This window comes from Rhinatrema bivittatum, chromosome 5 (genome assembly GCF_901001135.1).
Source record: "Rhinatrema bivittatum chromosome 5, aRhiBiv1.1, whole genome shotgun sequence".
NCBI classification, from domain to species: domain Eukaryota; kingdom Metazoa; phylum Chordata; class Amphibia; order Gymnophiona; family Rhinatrematidae; genus Rhinatrema; species Rhinatrema bivittatum.
In genome coordinates this window covers 73,797,357-73,816,400 of record NC_042619.1, presented here as the reverse complement: position 1 = coordinate 73,816,400, position 19,044 = coordinate 73,797,357, and the positions used below count along the sequence as shown (strand labels likewise).

Below are 19,044 nucleotides of genomic sequence, written 5' to 3'. Positions count from 1 at the left end.
GTTTAATAGACTTTTGTGTATGATCGAGAGAGTTTTATAAAGAATTCGTGACTGTATAGGGAGCCAGTGTAATTCCATAAGTGTGGGGGAAATGTGATCCCTTTTCTTTGTGTTTGACAAAATCCGAGCAGCGGCATTTTGTAGGAGTTGGAGTGGTCTAGTGTGTATTGCGGGAATGCCAAGTAATAGCGCATTACAATAGTCAATCCTCGAAAAGATAATAGCTTGAAGGACTGTACGGAAATCCTTGAAGTGTAGCAGGGGTCTGAGCTTCTTTATTGTTTGCAGTTTAAAGTAGCAATCCTTTAAGATGGATTTGATGAAAGGTTTGAAAGAGAGGTGATTATCAATAATAACTCCTAGGTTGCGAGTGTGTGATGGGAAGTTAGTAGCCGAGTAGGCCGGAGGGATGTCTGGGAGTAGCTGCTTATTTGATATGACTAGCAGCTCAGTTTTGTTGGAGTTAAGGGCTAGGTGCATGTCCTTTAAGAGCTGGTTGATAGAGGAAAGACAGGATTCCCAGCTGTGTAGAGCAGTTTGGATGGTATCCGAGAAGGGGAAAATGATTTGTACATCATCAGCATAAATAAAATGCTTGATGTGTAGATTAGTGAGAAGCGTAGTAAGGGGAAGCATGTAAATGTTAAACAAGGTAGATGAGAGTGAGGAACCTTGGGGAACACCTTGGGGGAGACTGATGGGGTCAGATTCATTATTGTTCATAGTGACAGTGAAAGTACGATTTTGGAGATATGAATGGATCCAATCAATGGCCTTGCCAGTGACCCCAATATTTTTGAGTATGTTGAGTAGGACATCGTGATTAACTGTATCAAACGCAGCTGAGATGCAAAACATTTTGCAATGGCTAGCAATTCTCCTGCAACTGCTTTTCTGTGCACCCTCTGCCTTAATATCATGGCAATATTAAGTCAGAGGTATCGAAGCGTAAAAAAAAAAAATTTAAAAAAATCGAAGTAGGCCCGCGGCTCAAAAACTGGATGCTCAATTTTGCCGGCGTCCAGTTTCTGAACCCGTGGCTGTCAGTGGGCTCGAGAACAGATGCCGGCAAAATTGAGCATCAGCTGTCAAACCCGCTAACAGCTGCCACTCCTGATCCTAAAGAGGCGCTAGGAACGCGCTAGTGACCCTAGCGCCTCTTTTTTACCTGTTTCTACTGCCAGACCTAATTTGCATACTGTATCGCGCGCGCTAGGAGAGCAGGTGTTCGCCGCTCTCCCGCGGACTTTACTGTATTGGCCCGAGAGTGATGTATTTTGAAAAATCTGGGACAACACATTGGGAAAGTCAGCAAGTCCTCAGTCACTTCATTAATACTGGTAATGTCCAAAAAGCTTCTCCTCCGAGCTCTTGATTCTCTGATTTCAAACAACCTGTCTCAAGTTGCTCTTTTTAAGTTAATTCTTCTGACCTTTGTCCTAGTTTCTTTCTCTGGACCACTCCCCATGTGCTCCTCAAGGCCCCAATTATCCATGATCACACCAACACCAAACAGTGAGGTGTGGCCAGAGGCTAAGTCCTGTTCTATTCAGATTTCTGCAGTTAGCCTGAGTAACAGTTCTCCAATATCTCTCATCTCAGGACTTGTTTTGTTACAAACAGTTTGTTTGTTACAAGCAGACTAAGAAAAATGGCATATGTATTCTCAGAACTTATAGGCCTTATATTAAATAATATCAATGATTTTCTCTGCTTCATTCCTGTCTATCACGGCACAATTCTTTTCCACTCACTAACTTCCTCCTTAAAATAGTTTCCCACCACTATGTTGCTTAGCATAAGCTGTGAAGGAAGCACATCATCTAGGAAATACCTCCTAATATTTTGCATTTGGATTTTGATGCAGGACAAGATGATTGTTTTTAAAGAAACCATTAATCCAGCATCTTAATGTGTCTCTACGTAATTTCTAAATATAGAGCACATATCTTTCCAATAAGGGGCTTCATTCATTACTAAAATATGAAATGGTCAATCAGATTAAACCAATTCAACTATCCCCAAGCTCTAAATCATTCTATGCCATGATAAAAAACTTTTTTGTATGCTTATTTGGGCACCTATAGTTTGCACATCAAGTTCCACTTATATTTGCATGAGTAAACTGTGCATCTCATTCATGTGAGATGATTTTGGCACTGAATTCTGTTCTTCAATGTATATCACCTGCCCACTGTCAAACAATGTCCATAAATTGAAAAGTTGTATCTTACTGTTATCAGATAGATTTGTCCCACTAAATTTGTGTTGCTGTAATGTGAAGTTGCTATTCATTGAGACAAAAAAATGTTTTGCATTTTTATCACACACTAACATAGCTGCAGAAGCAAATTGCAAGTGGGAAGCCATACTCAAAACAAACAGTTTATACGCTCAGATTACAACCCTTTATAAATTTCATCAAAAACTCACTAGCACACAAGGGGCTAATGCTACTTCACAGGCAGACCAGACACACTTGCACCCCAACCCCCTCTGATCCTTGCAGTGCCACAGACAGAAATTCCACTGTTCAGGACAGGTTCTCTCTAAACCATTACTTGACAAACACCATCTGCATCTCTCCCAAGATTCTCTCTCCACCTCTCTCTTCTCCACAGTTCCCCCTTCAAGCATCTTGTATCTGTCTCCTATTGGATACTCTTCCTCCATGTCTGTAATACTCTAACCTGCCTGTTCACAAGCCCATAAAAAGGATTACTTGCAAGGATTGCAGAGATTAAATATATGTACAAAGAAATAAAGTAAATTAAAGTACCCTTGGTCAGTATACAGTCCCTTTCAAAAGCTCTTCACACCCTTTTACATGTTTCACATTCTGCCTAAAATATACAAGTCAATATGCATTAAAATAGGAGTTTGTTTCACAGATCTATACAGCATACTCTTTCATTCTTAAAGAACAATTACAGAAATATTTCAAAAGTAATTAAGAATATATTTAAAGTCTCAACTGCTTAAGTGTTCACATCCTTTGTCATAGCAAACCCAAATTAGCTCTGGTTCAAAAATTGCCTTAACAAGGCCTATAAGCTGAAGAGAGCCCACCTGTGTTCAAACAGTTGCTGAGCTGATACAATATTCCTAGGTGAAGAATCAAGCTGTTTCAGTTGTATGAAGAGAATCTGAAGCAAAGGTCAAAACATGCTGAAGAAAGAGCTGCTGAAAGATATTTGGGATAACTTTATTCAAAAGATGCAGATTGAGAGAGGGCTATAATAAAAATTTCAATGTATAAAAATATCCTTGAGCCACTGTCAGGTCATCATTTAAAAGTGGAAATAGTTTGGCATCACGAAGATACTGCCATGATCAGGTCAACACACCAAAGTCGGTAGCCATGGATTAAAAAAAAAAAACCCTCTGCAGATCACGAAGCCCTCAGATTGCTTTAAAAGAACTACAGAAATCTCTGGCTGAGACTGGGGAAAATGTGACTGTTCAACAATTTCAAGATTACTCCACAAACATGGCCTGTATGGGAGGCTGGCAAGAAGGAAGCCACTGCTGAAAAAAAGCCATAAGATGTGCTGAAAAGCATTTACAAACAAAGTTAGTGGACATTGTATACACGTGGAAGAAGGTTTTGTGGTCTGATGAGACCAAACTGGAATTTTTAAGTCTCAGTGCTAAGCAACGTGTGGCATAAAACAAACATAGCACATTACCCTGCTAACACGAGGAGCATCCTAACGGTTAGAGCAATGGGCTGCAAGCCAGGGTTGAAATCCCTTGTGACTTTGGGTAAGTCACTTTATCCTACATTGCCTCAGGTACAAACTAACAGGGTGCTTTACTGAACTAAGGTAATATAATACGGTAAACAGTATTTAACATGTTAATGACTATATCTTCAATGCATTCCTCCCCTTTGGAAATAAGCTGTTTTGCATACATTTGCATGCAGAAAATTGCCTAATACAAGCAAAGCAGCTTATGCATAGGCAATTCATTGTAAATAAGATAATACAGCAGACTTACAGGTCGATCCAGTAAAGTGTGCTCCGTCGGAGCGCACTGTCACCCTGCTCTGGACGCGTGTTTTCCCTTACCCCTTATTCAGTAAGGGGAGGAAAACACGCGGCCCACCCGCGGCACCTAATAGCGCCCTCAACATGCAAATGCATGTTGAAGGCCCTATTAGGTATTCCCGAGCGATCCAGTAAGTAAAATGTGCAGCCAAGCCGCACATTTTACTCTAAGAAATTAGCGCCGCCCAAAGGTCGGCGCTAATTTCTTCCAGCGCCAGGGAAGTGCACAGAAAAGCAGTAAAAACTGCTTTTCTGTGCACCCTCCGACTTAATATCATAGCGATATTAAATCGGAGGTCCCCAAAAGTAAAAAAAAGTAAAAAAAAAAAAAAAATTTTTTGAATTCGGCCCGCGGCTGTCGGGCCGAAAACCGGACGCTCAATTTTGCCGGCGTCCGGTTTCCGAGCCCGTGGCTGTCAGCGGGCTCGAGAACCGACGCCGGCAAAATTGAGCGTCGGCTGTCAAACCCGCTGACAGCCGCCGCTCCAGGCCAAAAGGAGGCGCTAGGGACGCGCTAGTGTCCCTAGCGCCTCCTTTTCCTCGTTTGCACCGCGTCGCCTAATTTAAATACTGGATCGCTCGCACCGGCGAGGGGCCGGTGCGCGCGCCGGGAGAGCGGGCGTTAGTCCGCTCTCCCACGGACTTTACTGGATCGGGCTGTAAGAAAAGAAAGAGTCTGCCTGTTAATTTATTGTGTTTCAGGGGGGTGTAGATAAACCATCATGGGAACAACAGGATGCAAACGCACTTCCTGATGTCTCTGTGATGTTAAGTTAATGTGCCAAACAGCCCTAAAGCACCCCCCCCCCCTGAAAAGCAAGGGAATGACCCTGGGGTCAATAGAGACCCCCAGAAGAAAAAGAAAGTTTTAAAATGCATGACAACACCCTGCCCCCTTCACTAATCTCTCCCCTAAGTATCTGAAACTCCTCCTTACCTGAGACAAAAAGAAACCCTTCTACCCCCACTCCCCCATTCCAGATACCAGCATATCCATGTGATCTAGTGTCCTCCACCCAGACTCCCCCAACCAAAATAAAGCCCTGGTGTGGTCAGGGGGGGGGGGGGGCAGCTAGACCCCAACTCCCCCAGGTACCTCCAAAAGTTCTTACAGGCCGATTCAAAAAAACTCCACGGGAGAGCAGATGCTCCGAGGCGAGCGCCCGCTCTCCCAACGCTCGCCCAGGCCCCTATCCTGGGCGCACGATTCTTTATTTAAATTAGGGCCTGTGCTAATAAGGAGGCGCTAGAGACACTAGCACGTCCCCAGCGCCTCCTTATTAGCAGAAGAGCCAGCTGTCAGCGGGTCTGGCAACCAACGCTTAATTTTACCGGCATCTGTTGTCAAACCTGCTGACAATGACAGGTTTGGAAAACAGACGCCGGCAAAATTGAGCATCCATTTTCCAACCCGATGGCCAGCGGACAGTTTTTTGTTTTTGGGACCTCCGACTTAATATCACAGTGTTGTCCGCGGGGATAACTAATAGGCTCGTCAACATGTATTTGCATGTGATGAGCGCTATTAGTTTCGGGGGGGGGGGGGGGGGGGTTGGCTGCGCGTTTTCCACATGCTATTACCCCTTACAGTTTAAGGGGTAATAATAGCACATGTAAAACGCGCTGTCAAACAGGGGCTAAACGGTGCGCTCAGCCGAGCGCACCATTCTGTATTGGCCTGTTAGTTAGTGGTCATTGGAGTCCCAGAGCACCCCTCTACCTTAGGGTCAGTCAACACCATTTTTCAAGATGGCATTGACCTGAACTTGACCCATCCAGGCTTGACAATAGCAAAAGGGGGGAAGGAGATGAACAGAGCAAAGATAAGTGGAGAAACTGTCAAACAGGGGCTAAACTGTCAAACAGGCCCCTCTTCTGTCTCTGCAGCAACCAGCAGCACTATGATGTCAGGAGATGGAGGGGGGCTGGAGCAGAATGACTTCTGCACCTCCTATTCCAGTCCCTCCTGTTCACTGCTGTTTAGTTCCCATGTGACCAGGAGGGCAAGGAGCCACATGTGGCTCTCAAACCACAGGTTGGCAACCCCTGGTCTAAGTCATTCTGTAGCCTCACTAGCAGGGCACTAGCCTTTAATTAGGCAAACCCAAATGCTTTTTTTGCCCTGGCAATTTGTGAAACAAACTATTTTAATGCATTATGATTTGTAATTTTTTTTAGACATTAGAATATTTAAAACATATAAGATGGGGAAGACTTTAATAAGGAACCTTTTCGAGGAAGGTTGTGATCTTGAATCAAAATGATTTTAAAACATTTTATTAAAAAATATTTATGCTTTATTATATGGGAAATATTTATTGCCAAGAAATATATGTTTTAAATGAACTAAACCCAGCATGCCAGATATTAACTACTAGCACATTTTTTTGACATAGAAACATGTTATGTGATGGCAATTAAGGACCACAAGGTCCATCTAGTCTACCTAATTTACTCCTAGTTACAATGGAATAGAGCCCAGACATCCTCTGGTTTTCTCTTCACAACTAAGGATCCTCTGTGCTTACCCCATACTTTCTTGATTTCTTACTGCTTTTGCTTCCATTGGAAAACTGCACCACCACCCTTTCTGTTAAGAAATATTTAGTAATGTTATTCCTGAACCTCCCCTCTTGAGTTATGGTCTTTTGTTCTAGAATGTCCTTCGTGCTGAAAAATGCTTGCTTCTTGTTCATTAAAGTATATTGGCTTACCATAAACATTTGCCATAGATAGGATGAATTAGTTAGCCATTACATATGGGTGACCTCATCCAGCGGCACTGAACGGACTTGTTTCTCCAAGGCAGTAGAGTTTTGAGCTCTACTGAGCATATGTGGCATTTCCCATGAAGGCATTGCCTTGTGAGCCTCCTCAGCCTGTCCCAGAGCTAGAAAGCCATGTAATCAACTCTCTAAGAAGGGCAAGTATTTCATAGCTAATTCATCCTGCTATCTACGGATAACCATTTACAGTAGGAAAACTTGCTTTTCCTGTCAATAAGCAGGCTGAATTAGCTATTACATGTGGGAAGTCCGAAGTTGAGACTTACAGAGGATCCTTTCTAGAAAAGCCACCCAGACTCCACAATGGAGAGTGGACTACAGCAAAAACAGGTTATGCAAAACTGCTTGCACAAGTCACTGTCCATCTCAAGAAAGTAATGGGATGCAAAGGTATGGACTGATGCCCAAGTAGCAGCTTTGCAATTATCTTCAATAGGAACTACTTGAAAATGAGCCACAGAAGCAGTCATTGCTCTCACCTGCTGGGCATGGCTCCTGACCTTAGTATCATTACTATGATGGTATGGGGGCATAAGACTAGTCATTAGAGCAGCAGACTGTGAACCAGGGAAGCCATGATTCAAATCCTGGTGCTGCTCCTTGTGATCTTGGGTAAATCACTCCAACCTCCATTGCCTCAGGTACAAATTTAAAGTGTAAGCACTCTGGGGATAGAGATATACCTATAGTACCTGACTGTAATCCACTTTTAAGTGCCTGAAAGGCAGAATATAATTCAAATAAATTAAGAATGGAAGGGTGGGTCTATTCAAATAAGGGAACTATCCCCAAATAGTTGTGAATGACTACTCATGGCACTAGAACCCCAGCACTGGTTCTGACAGAGATGGAAGAAAAAGGAGAAAGAAGGAATTACCAGGCCAAAAAAAAGTAAACAGGGATCAAGTGTAGCTCTGCTTTAAGACTGATGCATGCCTGATTTACAATCTTGTGCTGTCTGATGAAAACAGGATTGTTTTCCAAAAATAGTGCAAATAGGTTCAAGGTGGAGGAAAACAATTCTACACCTCTTTCCCATTCCAATCAACTTTCTCCCATAGAAGATTAAGGTGCCATGATCTGTACAGCTTAAGAAGCCTGCTCTAACAGTATTAGCCATTGCTTCAGCAGCAGATGTGACACTAATTTATATGTGCAATAAGACATTCAAGGCGTGCACTAAACTGTAACAAAAGCATATCTTACTATATTCACAGTTCTTAGCCTTAAATCAAGCCTAGCAATGTATGTAGTTATCTCTTATGTATGAAGATGACATTTTCAAAGCCATTTACCTAGGTAAAAAAGGCTGGCTGAAAACTGCCCTTTCCTGCCTGGCTAAAAGTATATGTGCTTTTGGCCACATTAAAGAGACAGGCCTTCCCATTGCCATGTTTAAGTAAGTCTATTGATCATTGAGTGGGGTGTGGAGTTGGAAGAGGAAAGAGGTTATGAGCTTAGTATCATGGAGCTGGTTAAGTGACTAGAAGAAGGAAGTGGCTAGGTGAGGGTTATTGGCCTGATTTTTGTATTTGTTTTATACACAAGTTTTATTTTAGCCTATTTATCTGTTTTGGTTGTAATCTACTAGGTATCTTGATGAAGTAAAACATTTTAATAAATAAAATAGGTTAGAAGCAGGATCACCACCTATACATGTTTATGGTTTTCTATACAGTCATATCAGTGGGAACCTTCACAACTGTTTACAAACATTTAACAAGGAAAGTACAATAATGATACAGTAAAAGAATAACAGCTATAATATATAAAAGTAAAACATTAGTAATAGCAGTTGAAATAATCTAAAATATTGTAGACTAAGAATATATAAATATCAAAAAAACGATAACATGTGATTTTCAAATGTGCATGATCTATCTTGCCCCCACTCTGGCACCTGCACAAATAGGTGCAAAGTACATGGGTACTTTTAGCACAAGTATTTTACATATGCAAATTTGAGCATTATTTCCTTTTGATAGTTGGCTCCAGTCTACATGGGCAAAAGTGATTCAGAGTTTGTGGCATGTGAGTAATTCAGAGTTTCCCCTCATAACACGACAGTGTCAAATAATCACTTACACACATCTCAAGTACTTTGGAAGCACAATATTTTGTAAGTAATTTCCATACCCAATATGAAGGAGTGGAAATATAGGGGCCGATGCAACAGAATGTGCCCAGCCTAGCGCACAGGTTTACATGTGGTTGGACATGTTTTGGATGCACTAGACTAGCACTCAATGCAACAAGATTAGCGCAATAAAAAAATGTGTCCAAACTAATGCATAGCTGATAGCGCCCATCACAAGTAAATTCCATGTAGATTAGGCTATTAGTTATTACCCCTAATGCAGAAAAGTGCTGAGTGCCTACCACACTCTAATGTGGCAAATTTAACTTCAGGCCCAGAGGTGGCATAAAATCAATCCACAAATCAAGGGCTCATGAGAAATTTAAAAATATGGTCCTATGTGGTTCCTCCTACTTAGTATTGTGACACTTTATTTTCAATGCAAAAACTGTATATGTATGACATACAAATCAATATCAACAATTAAGAAAACATCATACCCACAAACTGATAACTACTACTATCGTGTAGTCTATAATTGGAAAGCATGGAATCCTCATAAAATTGAATGAGCTTATTCTGCAACAAGAATAGGTCTAACACTGCAGATTTTGCAGCAGTTTTTACTCTTTGCTTTACAGTCAAATGTGTAACTTGGGACTGTGTTACATTATTACAATCATCAGCTTCCACACTTGATGTCAATTTTTTAGGATTTTTGTTATTTTTAAATATTAATAATAAGAGACAAGACACTTATTGCAGAACTTGAACAGCAAGAGAACAACCCAACCTGGCTTGTGTTTCGTTGGCTTTGTCAGGGGTGATGAAGTTATGTTCAATATCTAGGATACAAAGGCATACAATTCTGCTTATATTCTTACATTTCTAAATGATTAAAATATGTTGCTATACAAGATTACATACATTCCTTGTGTCAGTCTGTCTTCAAGTGTCTGTCTGCTACTCGGTAGCAGACAGACACTTGAAGACAGACTCAGTAGCAGACAGACACAAGGAATGTACGTAATCTTGTATAGCAACATATTTTAATCATTTAGAAATGTAAGAATATAAGCAGAATTTCCAATTAGAGACTACACGATAGTAGTTAGCTTGTGGGTATGAAGTTTTCTTAAATGATGACTATTTTTCAAAACAGCAAGTGGAAAATTTAATGTATATTGGCTTGGTTTAAAAAAAAAAAAAAAGTTCTTCTGGATGCACAATTTAAACACCCATATTTAAGGGATGCTTACCTATGAGCACCTTCAGCAAAATTGGCTAGTATAAAAAAAAAAAAAACCCAAACAAAAAAACAGACGTTTGTACTGAGTGCTCATTACACTTGTGGGTGCCTGATGCATTTGAGCGGTAGACACAAGCAATTCTCCCCTAGTGAGGTTTTTTGTTTTGTTTTTTTACACAGCCCCTCATTTAAAGACTGCATCAGGCACCCAGAGGACATGGCTGCATGTAGAAAAGGAAAACAGGTGCTCAATATGCATGTCATTTGTATTATCATGAAAAAAAAAAAAGAAGAGACTAGATAGATGGTTTACAATTTTTAAAATCTGCTTTATTGCTTGCACTCCAATCTTTTAGGGCCCATTTCACCATAATACTTTTTTTTCTTGTAAATATTATATAATTGCAATACCCAAAAATTTCAGATAGCACAGAGACTTGCAAACTGCTTAAAATTAGTCCCACTTTTGAAGCTCTTGATTGCACAATATTACATGTATCCTGAAACAAGAGCAACAGGGGCTAGTTTGCTTCTAGGTAGCTTCAATCACCGTTCAGAAGAAAGTTAAAAAATGTTTGTTTCCTATACAAAAGGAAATTCTACAATTGTTTCTCACATTACCAACTAGCCATATCAGATATCCATGTATAACATACCTTTTCTCATTTAAACTTACCCGTTGTATAACAGTTAAAATGTGAAAGTTCACTCAACATGGACATCTTTAAAAACTATAATTTTGTCCAATTCACTTTAAAAAGTGAATTTTTATGAGACCCACTCCTCTACAAGCAAAAATAATTTTGGTTTCAGATTTTTCCTATTAGTTTAAGTCCTGGGACTATTTAAATACAAAGTTTCACTGGTCTAAAAGTTGGTTAATATTAGGTACACACCTAGACATGAGTGCAAACTTATAAAACTGTCATTTAAGTTATAATGTATACACAAATTCCAAAAGTATTGTTACACACATTGCTACAATCACCTACCGGGTCACATATTACAGTACAACAACAAATATATGAGTTTTTGTGGAAGACTTCATATTTATGGTAGATTATAATTGAATTCAGTGTGGCTAAAATAAGCATACAAGAAACCGTGGAGGCTGGAATAACTGTGTGTGCCTGGTCGTATAGTCTCCCACGCAAATAGTTTATGCTTTGCAGACTCGGTTCTTGCAGCGTGACAATAGCTTGCAAACCTCGGAATGTGTTCTTGCCAATATATAGAGTAGGACCAGCACACATTAAAGCTATAAGCATGGCACATCATGATAATTCTCTCTCTCAAGCCTGACTAGAGTAGTAACGCAGGAACGCAGGCAGTAGAGACTGGGCAACCCGCAGCAGCGCGTTACCGACGGAGAGCAGTGGGAGGAGGGCTCAGCGCTAGAAAGAAGAGGAGGGGAAGAGAGGGGGGGGGGGGGGGCACGGTATAAATACAGCAGGCCCTTGACCCGCCACTCGCTCTCTCAGACCCGGCACCGCCAGTCAATTAGTCTGGAAGCTGCAAGGGAAACGGAACTACCCTGTCCCGACCGCTCACCCTCCCAGCTCCCGCTACTTCTGCACCCGGCTAAGCCAGCAGAATCTTACCTTTAACAAATTAGACGTCGCCATATTCCCTTCAACTTATCTTCCCGCGGAGTCTCGCGAGACCTCGGGGAAAGGAGGTGCAACCTCCACAAACTCTGCCGCCGCGAGGTCCCTTGGCTGGTTAGGGCTGCGCAGCCGCTTTGTATCTACTTCGGCTTCATTAGCGCTAGTCGCCTGGGTGATGGGAAGGTTCTGACATCTCTACCACCTGCCGAACCGTCGCGCTAAGACAAGAGAGGTTGCTCTTGATGGATGAGGAGGAGGAGGCGGCAGTAATAGCCAGGCCTCTTTTCTCTTATTCAGTGACTGAGCCGCGCGCACTTCCTGTCCCGCAGCCAGGAGGCGGGAGGGAAGCTCGCGCTCCTGCCCGCCCCCAATGTACAGTGGGAGGCTAGTGCACAGGAAAGGGAGGGGTAGTTCACGTGACCTACTGGGAAAGGCACACTCCTGGGTCCCTGGCTGAAAACCCGGAGCGCGAGGCATAGGAGTGGTGGGTGTGTGAGATGCTTAATTCAATTTGCTCTTGCGATGCAGCGTGTAATTTTTTTTCCGTTTCGGTTCAATAAAGCAGATATTGTATTAGATTATAAAATGTCTGTGGTCCTCTAATAACATTGGACAGGCTAAGCTTAATTGCACCAAACTGGTGAAGGTAGGTCCTTGAGTTGGTATCTTGACTTTTTTACTTCTCAAAGCTCTTGAGCGATTTGGGGGGGGGGGGTAGCAAAGTTGGCAGCTTTCGCCTAATAAATGTGTGTCGCCCCGTTCTCTCTCCCCTTCTCCTCCCTCTATAACTTTTAATTATCCCAAGCTGTAGCAAACTTTTGGGTGGAAATAAGTCCTTTGGGAAACAGACTTTCCTCCTTCCTAGAACTGTGGGTGATTGGGAGAGGGAGAGACGGAGAAAAAAGCGGAGTTGGCGCTTTTTAAAAAGAAATGCCTGGGGAAGGGTGAATGGAGGCTTTATAAAAAGAAATGTCTGGAAGGGCGTGAATTGCGGTTATATAGAATGTTAAGCTTCCAATTTATTATTATTTTATAAAGTACATGACAGTATGGAGTTTTATCTGATCTAGAAAGACATTTTGGTTTACTTCAAATTTCACAGAATCAGAAATAATGCCTGACAACCCCCCCTCCCCACCCCCACCCAATATCCTTTCTGAAGAGAAACATTCTTAACCTTTTTTGCTGTCATGTGCTTATTATTGTAATTTCCTCCTCCTGTTACAATGTTAACCGATATGATGAGTATCTTAATGTTGGTATAAAAAAAGCTGTTAAATTAATCTTGCGTTTTCTGTTTAATTGCTTTTGCCGCTGTTATCTCCTTGTTAATTATTTTCTTTTCTCCTTCCTCTGTTTTGTCTGTCTTCCCCCTTGTCTATATTTCTCTGTTAACTTGTTTCTTCTTCCTTTCTTCATTTTAACTTAGAGAAATAAACAAGACTAAGGTTAGCCAGCTCCATAAGGTACCATGGGTTGCAAGCCCCTGGTGAACCTCCATTGCTGCAGCCTTTCCACCCTATATATGCACATCCCATCAAGGACCTGCCAATATCCTGTATCTCCTCAAACTTCCACAGCAATTGGATGATTTCAAGCCCCAACTGCTATCTATGTACAGTACTTGCTGGGACAACAATTTCACTTCCTCCCTACATATGAGGCATGCCTATTTCCTATTTTAAACAAGAAGCTTGTATAGGAGAAGGGTGTATGCTATCTGGCAGTCCCAACAGTCAAGGAGGCTAGCATAAGAATATGCCATACTGGGTCAGACCAAGGGTCCATCAAGCCCAGCATCCTGTTTCCAACAATGGCCAATCCAGGCTATAAGTACCTGGCAAGTACCCAAAAACTAAGTCCCATAGCAGTTAATGGACTTCTCCAAGAACGTATCCAAACCTGTTTTAAACCCAGCTACACTAACTGCACTGGCAACAAATCCCAGAATTTAATTGTGCGTTGAGTGAAAAAGAACTTTCTCAGATAAATTTTAAATGCTAACTTCATGGCATGCCCCCTAGTCCTATTATTCAAAAGAATAAATAACTGATTCATATTTACCCATTCTAGACCTTTCATGATTTTCAACACCTCTATCATATCCCCCCCCTTAGCCATCTCTTCTCCAGGCTGAACAGTCCTAACCTCTTTAGTCTTTCCTCATAGGGGAGCTGTTCCATCCCCTTTATCATTTTGGTCGCCCATCTTTGTACCTTCTCCATTGCAACTATATCTTTTCTCAGATGAGGCGACCAGAATTGTACACAGTATTCAAGGTGCGGTCTCACCATGGAGCGATACAGAGGAATTATGACATTTTCCGTTTTATTAACCATTCCCTTCCTAATTCCTAACATTCTGTTTTCTTTTTTGACTGTCACCGCACACTGAGCCAACTATTTCAATGTATTATCCACTATGACGCCTAGATTTCTTTCCTGGGTGGTAGCTCCTAATATGGAACCTAACATCGTGGAACCATAGCATCACCTTGCACTTATCCACATTAAATTTCATCTGCCATTTGGATGCCCAATTTTCCAGGGAAGTACTGAGGTGGGGGAGGTGCCAGATATTGATGCTGCTAGAGCTGTAAAACGCTTTCAGGCCAATGCAATAAAGTGCCTTTAAAAAAAAAACAACTGGGCACCCATTTTTTGCCGCACGATTATTCACCTATATTGGGCACTCAATGCAATAGGCAAATGAGCCACCATGCTAAATAGGGTGCACTAGGAATAATTATGCATCCCTAGCGCATCCATGGCATTGGGTGCCCAGGAGATGTGGCTGTGCATGGGCTATTACATAGAATAATCTATAATGAAATATCTGGACTGCATACTTAAGTGGGTTAAGGGAATGGGTGATTTCAATTGTGGGGCCAAAACTTTGGACCACTCTTCCTGTTGATATAAGGTTACAGAAGGATTTTTTTCACTTTCAGAAAAGACTTGGACATGGTTGTTTAGGCAAGCATATGAAAAAGGAGTCTAGGCGTGTTTTTACAGATTAATTGCATTATATTGAATCTGGAATGTGATTTACCTTTTTTAAATTGCATTTAGGTTTTATTCTTATATAATCCTGTTTTATGCTTTCTATTTTAATGGAAATCTTTTTTTTTTTGGGTTTTTTAAAATAATGTTTTTACTTGATTATACTTAACTTTGTGAGAATTATTTAAGTGAAAAAAGTTCAAGCCTAGCAAAAACAAACTATGTAGGAACTCTCATCAATCTATATTATGACACGGTTAAAATAAAATGCCGAAATGTAAACCGTTGTGATGGTATATTACTAAACGACGGTATAGAAACATTTTTACATAAATAAAAATGTATGTGAGCATCACATTTAGGTGGGTGGGTCTCCATAAAGCCACATGCATTTCTGTAAATGGGCAAAATGACAAACTAAAGAGTAGCAAATCACTTGGACCAGATGATATACATCCCAGAGTGCTGAAAGAACTGAAAAATGAAATTGCAACCATACTATTGATCTGTAAACTATCATTGCAATAGGCTACAGTGCCTGAAAATTGGAGGGTAGCCAATGTAACCTGTTTTTAAAAAGGGTTCCAGGGGTGAACTAGGAAACTACAAACTGATGAATCTGATGTTGGTGCTGGGAAAGATAGTTTAAACTATTCTAAAGAATACAATTACTGAATATATACAGTTGTGCTCATAAGTTTACATATCCCTGGCAGAATTTGTTTGATGTATAGCATTTTTTTTAAAATGAGTGATCAGACAAAACATGTCTTTTAGTCAAATTTGAAACATTAAAAATATTTTGCATCACAGAATAGTATAAACATTAAACAGACCATAGCAATAAAGGAAATAATAAATGGTCATGCTCAAAAGTTTGCATACCCTTAGTTCTTAATATCGTGTTTTGCCCTCTTTTCCGTCCATAAAGGCTTGCAGCCTTTTGTGATAGTTGTGAATGAAGCCCTTTATTTTCTCATGTGGTAAAGCTTCCCATTCTTGGCAAAAAGTATCCAGATCTTGTAAATTCTTTGGTTTAGCATGAACTACATGTTTGGGTTCTCCCCAAAATGGCTCAATGATGTTGAGGGCAGGAGACTTGCGACGGCCACTTCAGAACCTTCACTTTCTTGTGATGCAACTACTGTAGGGTCGACTTGGCCTTATGTTTCAGATCATTGTAACTTATTAGAAAGTCCAAGTGTGCCCTATGCACAGCTTCCTGGCTGATGAATGCAAATTCTCCTCCAATATTTTCTGATAAAATGCTGCATTCATCCAGCCATCAAGTTTGACTAAATTCCTTGTGCTGCTGTATCTCTCACACCCCCAAAACAGCAAAGATTCACTTCCATGCTTCATGGTAAGGGATAGTTTGCTTCTCTTTATAGGCATTTCTTGACTCCTCTTCAAACATAGCATTTATGATTGTAATCATAAAGTTCAGTTTTGGTCTCATCATTCTAAATTATTTTGTTCCAGAAGTTTTGAGGCTTCTCTAGGTGCTGTTTGGCATATTGTAAATGGGCTGTTTTATGGTGTTGGTGCAACAATGGCTCTTTTTTCTGGCAACTCTACCATACAGCCTATTTTTGTTCAAGTGGCTCCTTATTGTGCATGCTGAAACACCCACACACACTGTTTCAGAGAAGCCTGTATTTCAGCAGAAGTTGCTTGTGGGTCTTTCTTTACATCCCAAAATATTTTCCTGGCAGTTCTGTCTGAAATCTTTCTTGGACTTCTAATTTCCACTTCTTGATCAGAGTTTGAACAGTACTGATTGGCATTTTCAAATCTTTTCCTGATTTATAAAATTGAACTACTTTTCTCGCAGATCCTTTGACAGTTCATTTGCTTTCCCCATGCTTCAGTAGCCACCTAAGTCAATGCAGCCCTGGATGAAATATAAGAGGTTTTCTCAAGAGCTAAGAAACTCATTGACTATTTATACACAGACACTAATTACAATCAAACAAAGCACAGGTCTAGATACCTACCCTTCATTGACATCTCAACCTGTGTGTGTCAACTTGAATGTATATTACCAGCCCAAACATTCAAGGGTATGCAAACTTTTGATAAGGACTATTTTATTATTTCCTTCAAAGCTTTGGTTTGTTTAATAATTGTGCTATACTGTGATGCATGATAGTTTAATTGGAAATACATTAAAATAACAGATGTTTTGTCTGATCACTCATGTTTTCTTAAAATGATACACATCTTACAAATTCTGCCAGGGGTATGTAAACTTATAAGCACAACTGTATATAGTCATAGTTTAATGAGACAAAGCCAGCATGGATTTAGTCAAGGAAAAGCTTCCCTCACCAATCTGCTACATTTTTTTGAAGGCATGAATAAACGTGGGTAAAGGTGAGCCAGTTGATATAGTGTATGCAGATTTTCAGAAGCATAAGAACATAAGAAATTGCCATGCTGGGTCAGACCAAGGGTCCATCAAGCCTAGGATCCTGTTTCCAACAGAGGCCAAACCAGGCCACAAGAACCTGGCAATTACCCAAACACCAAGAAGATCCCATGCTACTGTTGCAATTATTAGCAATGGCTATTCCCTATGTAAACTTGATTAATAGCAGTTAATGGACTTCTCCAAGAACTTCTTCAAACCTTTTTTGAACCCAGCTACGCTAACTGCACTAACCACATCCTCTGGCAACAAATTCCAGAGCTTTATTGTGCGTTGAGTGAAAAATAATTTTCTCTGATTAGTTTTAAATATGCTACTTGTTAACTTCATGGAATGCCCCCTAGTCCTTCTATTATCTGAAAGTGTAAATAACCGATTCACATCTACTCGTTCAAGACATCTCATGATCTTAAAGACCTCAATTATATCCTCCCTCAGCCGTCTCTTTGCCAAGCTGAACAGCCCTAACCTCTTCAGCCTTTCCTCATAGGGGAACTGTTCCATCCCCTTTATCATTTTGGTTGCTCTTCTTTGTACCTTCTCCATTGCAACTATATCTTTTTTGAGATGCGGCGACCAGAATTGTACACAGTATTCAAGGTGCAGTCTCACCATGGAGCGATACAGAGGCATTATGATATATTTTATTAACTGTTCCCTTCCTAATAATTCCTAACATTGTTTGCTTTTTTGACTGCTGCAGCACATTGAGCTGACGATTTTAAAGTATTATCCACTATGATGCCTAGATCTTTTTCCTGGGTGAATGGTTCCATATTAGGAACTAACATCATGTAACTACAGCAAGGGTTATTTTTCCCTATGTGCATTTGACAACCTATCTCATGAGTGCCTCTTGAGGAATTAGAAAGTCATGGGATAGGAGGCAATGTTCTATTGTGGATTGAGAATTGGTTAAAAGATAGAAAACAGAGTTTAGGGTTAAATGGTCAATCTTTTCAATGGAGATGGGTTAATAATGAAGTGCCCCAGGGATCTGTATTTGGACCAGTGCTTTTTAACACACTTATAAATGAACTAGAAATGGTATCAGGATTGTAGGAGACTGGGAGACTGGCCATCCAAATGGCAGATAACCTTTAATGTAGACTAATGCATAGCAATGCATGTAGGGAAGAACAACCCAAATTATAGCTACACAAGGCAAGGTTCTCCATTGAGAGTCACCACTAGGCATTTGTTGTGGATAATATGTGGAAATCCTCTGCTCAGTGTATAGCGGCAGTGGCCAAGAAAGCAAATAGAATGCTAGGAAATATTAGAAAGAAACTGAGAATAAAACAGAGGGTGTCATAATGCCTCTGTACCACTCCATAGTGAGACCACACCTTGAGTACTGTATGCAATCATGGTCGCCACATCTCAAAAATAGATATAGCAGAATTAGAAAAGGTACAGAGAAGGGCAACCAAAATGATACAAGAGATGGAATGATTCTCCTATGAGGAAAGGCTAAAGAATTTGGGTTAAAGGGGCACTTAGAGAAGATAAGGCCATCGCGGAAAGATTAAATGATTTCTTCTCTTCGGTGTTTACTGAAGAGGATGTTAGGGAGGTACCTGTACTGGAGAAGGTTTTCATGGGTAATGATTCAGATGGAATGAACCAAATCACAGTGAATCTAGACCTGATTGACAAACTGAAGAGTAGTAAATCACCTGGACCGGATGGTATAAACTCCAGAGTTCTGAAGGAACTAAAAAATGAAATTTCAGACTATTAGTAAAAATTGGTAAACTGTCATTAAAATCATCCATTGTACCTGAAGACTGGAGGATAGCTAATGTAACCCCCATATTTTAAAAGGGCTCCAGGGGTG

General features: G+C 40.7%; 1 protein-coding gene across 3 annotated transcripts in view; it reads right to left on the bottom strand.

Annotated features, from left to right (window-relative positions):
- Nucleotides 1–12,149, bottom strand: part of CUL5 (cullin 5) — a 281,644-nt gene extending 269,495 nt beyond the window's left edge. For 2 of the 3 annotated variants that reach the window (XM_029602459.1, XM_029602460.1), the window contains exon 1: nt 11,766–12,140. In XM_029602459.1, coding sequence (XP_029458319.1) covers nt 11,766–11,789 — 24 coding nt within the window. In that variant the 5' untranslated portion in view covers nt 11,790–12,140. Of the gene's footprint in view, nt 1–11,765 lie in introns of all 3 variants that reach the window. The other variant, XM_029602461.1, reaches the window with a different exon arrangement.
- Between the last annotated feature and the right edge of the window lie 6,895 nt (nt 12,150–19,044).